Source organism: Terrapene carolina, unplaced genomic scaffold (assembly GCF_002925995.2).
Source record: "Terrapene carolina triunguis isolate 2854851 unplaced genomic scaffold, T_m_triunguis-2.0 Scaffold110, whole genome shotgun sequence".
Lineage (NCBI taxonomy): Eukaryota > Metazoa > Chordata > Testudines > Emydidae > Terrapene > Terrapene triunguis.
Genome location: NW_020664461.1, coordinates 1,180,621 through 1,186,916, shown reverse-complemented (window position 1 = coordinate 1,186,916; position 6,296 = coordinate 1,180,621). Strand labels below are relative to the sequence as shown.

General features: G+C 42.2%; 1 protein-coding gene across 2 annotated transcripts in view; it reads right to left on the bottom strand.

Annotated features, from left to right (window-relative positions):
• The window catches only part of MKNK1 (MAPK interacting serine/threonine kinase 1), a 32,067-nt gene that overhangs the window by 3,382 nt on the left and 22,389 nt on the right, over nucleotides 1-6,296 (bottom strand). The window contains exons 8-12 of one of the 2 annotated variants that reach the window (XM_024194319.2): nucleotides 4,427-4,482; nucleotides 4,185-4,280; nucleotides 1,549-1,743; nucleotides 908-1,072; nucleotides 122-165 (exon numbers count right to left, since the gene is read on the bottom strand). In XM_024194319.2, the coding sequence (XP_024050087.1) occupies nucleotides 122-165; nucleotides 908-1,072; nucleotides 1,549-1,743; nucleotides 4,185-4,280; nucleotides 4,427-4,482 (556 nt within the window). The remainder of the gene's footprint in view (nucleotides 1-121; nucleotides 166-907; nucleotides 1,073-1,548; nucleotides 1,744-4,184; nucleotides 4,281-4,426; nucleotides 4,483-6,296) is intronic. The other variant, XM_024194320.2, reaches the window with a different exon arrangement.

The following is a 6,296-nucleotide window of genomic DNA, read 5'->3' as shown; positions in this document are numbered from 1 at the left end:
GTGCAGGTCCATGTTAGCTTTGTTCTACTTTGTTGGCTCTTGCCCTGAGGGTTCCAGTCCAATGCCTGTCTTGTTATGTTATTCTCAACTAAAGCAACAGATTCTTAACAAGGATGGTTACCTTTGAAGAACTTGTGGCGTGGGTAATCCCCTTTCAGGAGCCTGCTATAAAATTTTAATTACAAAGTTAGGTAAATTTCCTTACTGTACTTGCATTTGTGCTGCCCAAGATTTTCCAACTGAAATCTAGTCTCTGCCCACCCCCCCATCGTTACAACCAAAACACTTCATACTTAATGACAGATTTTCTATTTTCCAAATACATTAAATAGGACTCAACACATTTCTCAACTTCCCTGTCTTTAAAAGAGATCCCATAGGGATTCAATAATTGCGCAGCTTTAAGGCAGTTTAATAACTGGGAAGCTCTAAATATAGTATGACTACAACAGCAGAACAAGCTATATTTGTATCTAGTACAAACATGATGTACATGCTCTCCTGAACTGGAAACTAACATACAAGATCATGCAAAATATTAAGGGTCCTCAAAGCCTTCACCTAGAATTTACCAGGATTCTTAATCACTGTATTAGAGATCATATGTCCCCAAAATAATTTCTCCAGTCCAGTGCCTGGCAGGCACAGGGAAAGCTATTTAAATGCACAGGCCAGTAATACTGGGGAGCAAAAGGAGTGCCTTACATTAGCACCTAGATAGATTCCTATTAATATCACATATCCATGGTGCATACAGCAGCTTGAGGAATAAAACCATTGGATTTTATTTACTTGATTAAACAAGGCACACACAAATACAGATCTGGGCAGTGGCCATGTCTGAAGATGGCGGCTTCCTGTCTGACTCAGGAGAAGCCAATCTGCAATGCTTTAAAAGGATACCTACCCCTTGCAGCCATACATGCTGAAGAACCTGAGCAGCACCAAGTCTTGCTTTGGCATCACGAACTAGCAACTTTGAGATGAGATCTTTGGCATCATTGGATATATGAGACCAGTCCTTGTCCGGAAACTCATACTTGCCTTCCTGGATACTCTCAAAGAGCTTATTCTGCCAAAAGAATATTCATTTACACTAAATATTAACAACAAGAGAAAAGGTTTTGTTCCTGCCCTTTCCAATGTTCCAAACCCAAAAACACTATACCCTTCGAAACAGCAGGTCCCAACTTCTCACTCTTAGCTGGAGGGCTTTGGTAGTTTATGTTAAACCCAGCTAGTGACAACGTAACCAGAGGCCCAAACTCCGAGATGCAAGTCTCCTAGCCCACGAGAGGAAGAGGGGTTGCCAAGTCTCAGACTTCAAATTTAAGAGGGGCACTCAGTATATTAGCATCCATAACTCACATTTCTACCTCACCCTCCCCACTTATCAGTTAAAGTTTATTCTCTGAGAGGATCACTAGTTGGGTTCTAGGAAAAACTCAGAACGGCTTGCTTTGCAGCCCAATCTCATGTGCCAGCCAGCCCTGTAAAGTTCACACGGTTATATAAAACTCTCCCAAACATCCCAGATTATGCAGTCACCTGACAGACTCTGCAGACTTCTCCCCTGTCCCAGCCGCAGTCTGTGCCACAGTTCCCCACAAAAGGGGGATAGCCACTGAGCATGATATACAAAATCACACCCAGACTCCACAGATCACAGCGCTTGTCGTAGAATGTGGCCTCCTCTGTGAAGACTTCGACCACCTCTGGTGCCATGTATTCCGCGGAACCACACTAGTAAACAGAATTCAAATTCGTTTTCAACGGGAGTGGTGATGAACGATCAATGCAACCAATACAACATGCAAAAAGGGGACCATGAAACTGGATAAGATTGTCATCTTTGATGAACTACTTAGAGTAATGCCAAGTGATTGTAAGAAGTGGTCTAAAGACGGGACTGGGAGTCAAGGTGTACTGAATTTTAATCATGGCTCCGACAGGGGCATCGTAGCTTTGTTAAGTCAGAACTATTCGGCTTTTGCATCCCTCAAGAATAAAATGGGGCTGCGGAGAGGCTTAATGTTTAGAAAGTTCTCTGACCATGCAAAATGCTATGTGAGATATCCAGCTCTAGCTTTCCTAGGTGTGCAGGGGTAAGAGGAGCACAGAGCACTTGAAAATTTTTGAAAAAAAGCTTGTTTAATGCTTATGGTTTTCCAAAATGCAATGCATATCTAACTAATTGCCTTTATGACAAAAAAAATCTAGCAATACAAGTGGACTGTCTTCTATAAAATTTTTTAAAAATTAACTCCTGCTCCACTGTTAGATTATCCTTTCATTGCACTGCCAAAAATAAACGGTCTGGGTTTATGTAGCAATGTGTGTTACAACTACAGACAGCGGAAAAGCAGTAATGTAGCTTGAAATTCAGTCTTCTGCGCATCATTTAATTGCTCAGTCCTCCGAGGCTCAGTTACCAATTCCAAATATTGGGAAACATACTGAATAATATTGTATAAATACGTACTGAAAATGCGTTTTAAACCCAATCTAGACCCATAAAATTAAAAGCTACGCAAAAGCCTCCTCATTCAAAAAACCAACGAGGAAGGGGGATTTTAGTAATGACAGATTTCACACCACTTAGAAGTGACCAACAAAAAAGCAGACAAATAGCTAAATAATCAGCTACTGTACCAGTTGCTGGGCAACAGTCAGAACTACCAGAGAAACAAATACACAACATTTTAAAAGTTCTCAGAGACCGATCTCTGTCAAGATAGAGTGTTTAATACACATACAAATATTTTAGAATATACAATGCAAAAAAAAAAGCTGGTTGGCTTAAGAGGATCACTAGCTTTTAGTTAGATGTTTTGGAGAATCCCCAAAATTATGATTCAAGTTGTCTTCCTGGCTGTGAATCACAAAGTCTCAGACTGCACACAAGCACCAACTAATGCACACAGTATGTTACTGCTATCATTTGCTAACTACTCCACTGGCTTTTGGATGGCGCAGCAAGATTCGTGATGGCATTTGAGAAGGATAAATCATGTGAAAAAGCTGCTTGCAGAAACATGTGCAATCAAACAGAATCAAAAGCTGAAACAATTCCTTCACAGTCAGTAGCAGATGGACCACCAGGGCACTTTTTCCATCCTTTTATTTTTGTATTGCATCCCCTCAGGACTGAGGAAACAAACCTTTTACAGACCGAAAACCATCTAAGCTGTTTTTGCAGCTGCCCAAGAAATATCCTTTGCATATGCTAACTATATTTCATCTGTTAAACAATAAAAGACAGAATGTTCATAGCAGGTTCATCCAGGATGGGTAAGGAATGGTGTCCCTAGCCTCTGTTTGTCAGAGGGTGGAGATGGATGGCAGGAGAGAGATCAATTGATCATTACCTGTCAGGTTCACTCCCTCTGGGGCACCTGGCATTGGCTACTGTCGGTAGACAGGCTACTGGGCTGGATGGACCTTTGGTCTGACCCAGTATGGCCGTTCTCATGTAATGGGTGTGACTATTGTCCTTTCCCTCCTCAGATGGAAAATCTGAGGTAGTGGATTAGAGATGGACACTCCTAGCTACTAGACCCGTGCTCAAAGGGTGCATCTTCTACTGTGATGTGTTTCTTTATTCCTTTACTATTTACAGAATGATTATTTTTAAAAGAGAAGCAACAGAGCTAAGTTACGGTGATTTGATTTCCTCCCCAAACAGAACTTCTCTCCAGTTGGAAGTTCATTATAACTGGAATTGCAATGGGCACATTTTAGTGCTTTGAAACACTTTGTGATTTTTGTTCTGCTTTCCTATTTATAATTTGTATTGAGACAGTGCTCAGAGACGTCAGTCAAAATCAGGCATCCGTCATGCAAACTGCTGTACAAACACAAACATGGCTCCTCACCCCCAAAAGTTTACAATTTAATTTCCGACAAGACAACTTGCAAATAACAAATATCTCTCGTTTGCAAAAGGCTAGCTGTGTGCATAACTGGATGGTTCTCAATCATTTACATGGGAGTTCCCTCCCCTATCCCTTAAATAAAGAAAGCCTGCAATCCACAGTCTCTGCGCCTCTAGACAAGGAATAGGTTTAGTATGATCTCTCCATATTTAGAGTAGTTCCAGTAAGCCTTTTATAACCTTTCCTTTAGCGGTCTCAGTGGTTGCTTTACAGTATAAGTAATGGAGCAGAAAATAGTGGTTTACATACTGGAGTAGTTAATTCAGGAGTAGTTATTGGAGTACATGCACTGTTCAGTTTCACTCCACTACCAAGGTCAAAGTCACATATTTTCACTGGTGACACCTGAAAATGGGAAGGGAAAAAAAAAAAAAAAAAAAAGAGTTAAGAGGTTATGGAACCCAGAAATTAACAAAATAATTACATAGGTGTCAGTCCCCGTGGCATGAACATTTTCACTTTAAAAAGGTATTAAGAAAATAAAAGAGCACCTTTTCTGGAGATTCACACAATATGTTTTCAGGCTTCAGATCCCTATGTGCAATGCCTAAAACATATGAGAAGACACTGATAAAATGTGTGTTAGATTCCCTCAAATTTTTATCTCATTCTACCTTTCTTTACTGCAAGGCAGCCTCATAGGGCTATTCTGAGTCTAGGTCTGATATAAAAAGCTATCTAGCCTAAGGTTCTTTAATGACAATAAATAGATGACGAGCAGTGTATATTTGGATGGCACTGTACATGTCCCGCTGTATTTATTTTATGCAATTACATATTTATGAAAGTCAGTAAAGGAAAAAGACCATTTGAAACACTTTGGAATTACTCAGTGCAAACCAAAATAATGCACTAAGTGGCTTATTAAAACCAATGGGCTGTAAGAAATATTTACACATACATGCATGGATGACAGTTTAGTGGCCAATCAGAGGGGCTGATGGAATGACCAATCGGGGGCCAGAAGGGCCCTATATAAGACTAGCAGCAGAGCAGAGAAGTTCAGGTGCTGGGTGGAGCTCGAGAAGTGACGATTGGGTGGTGACTGGCTGGCTGAAAGGGCAGCAGCAGTACCGCGGACAGCTCACTGCAGACAGGACTGAAGCCCAGGGAAGGCTGCTGAAGCCCAGGGTGCCTGGCTGGCAGGAAGAGCAGCAGGACCAGCGGAAGTGAGGGCAAGCTGAAGCCCAGGGGGACTGAGCACAGAGCCTGGCCAGGCCAGCGAGGTACCCAGATGGGCCCCGCTGGTCTGGTTGAAGACTGAGTCCAGGGAAGCCTGCTGGGTAATGAGATGGGCCCCGACTGGGTGGCTGAAGAACGCAGTGCCTCTGGGAAGACGCCTAAGAGCTACGGCCCCATACCAGGGCCGAAATAAGAACTTGGGACTGTCTACCTCGGAAGGGGGGATAGTGTATGCAGCTTGGCCAGAGGGCTAAGTCACTGAAGACCTGCCAAGAGAAACATCAGCCGGGGGAGTGCTTGCGAGAGGCAGGTGCTGCCTGATGCAAGACCAAAGAAGAAAAGCAGGCTCACACCTAATTGAGAGAAAAGGGGCCATCCACGAGAGGTGGGCATCTCCCCTCCCCCCGTGAAAAGAACTGTTTGCAGGCACTATCCGCCAGAGAAAAGGGGGCGCCCACGAGAGGTAGGTGCTGACCCCGTAATACCAAAACACAGATTATCGGAGGCATCCAGAAACCCAGAAAAGGGAATAATTTGGAGGTTTGTTTATTTGATTGTTAACTGATCTCTGGAGGGCATCACAGAACAAGTGAGTCTTAAGAAGTCACCTGAAACACCCATCCATACAAACAACATATGAAGGTGGTTTTACAGCACTGAAGCATTTCTTCATGCACCTTAAACTTAAGAAGGGCAGTTATAGCAAATGAACCACCAGAAGTAAATCACTGAACAGCACAACTAACTTGTTTGCAGTTTAATGACCGTCTCAGCAACGCAATTTTTCAAAAGTTGCTAAGCTTTGGCACACATGCTATTTACTATTTTGGAGTATGAGAAAGTAAGGGTGCTTTATAAATAACCAGGTAGGAGAAGAGTCAAAGCCTATTAGTTTAGGACATTAAGCGATTTCCTGCAGTTTAACTACAAAAATAGTTAAATTTCTAACCAAAAGGATTCCTCAAAGTGTTAATACTGGTGCAACCCACCTTTTTGTGTGGAAGAGTGTTGTGATCAAGATTGTCTTAAGACAACACGTCTGGGATTTCTAGCTAGTCTCCCAATATTTGTTGCTTTATTTGTCCCCAGCTCCTACAATGTATTTCACTGCTGTGTGTTAAGGTTTTGTGGGTTGCAGATTCTCATTTGCATTTTTGGGTCCATTATGTAACAAATTCA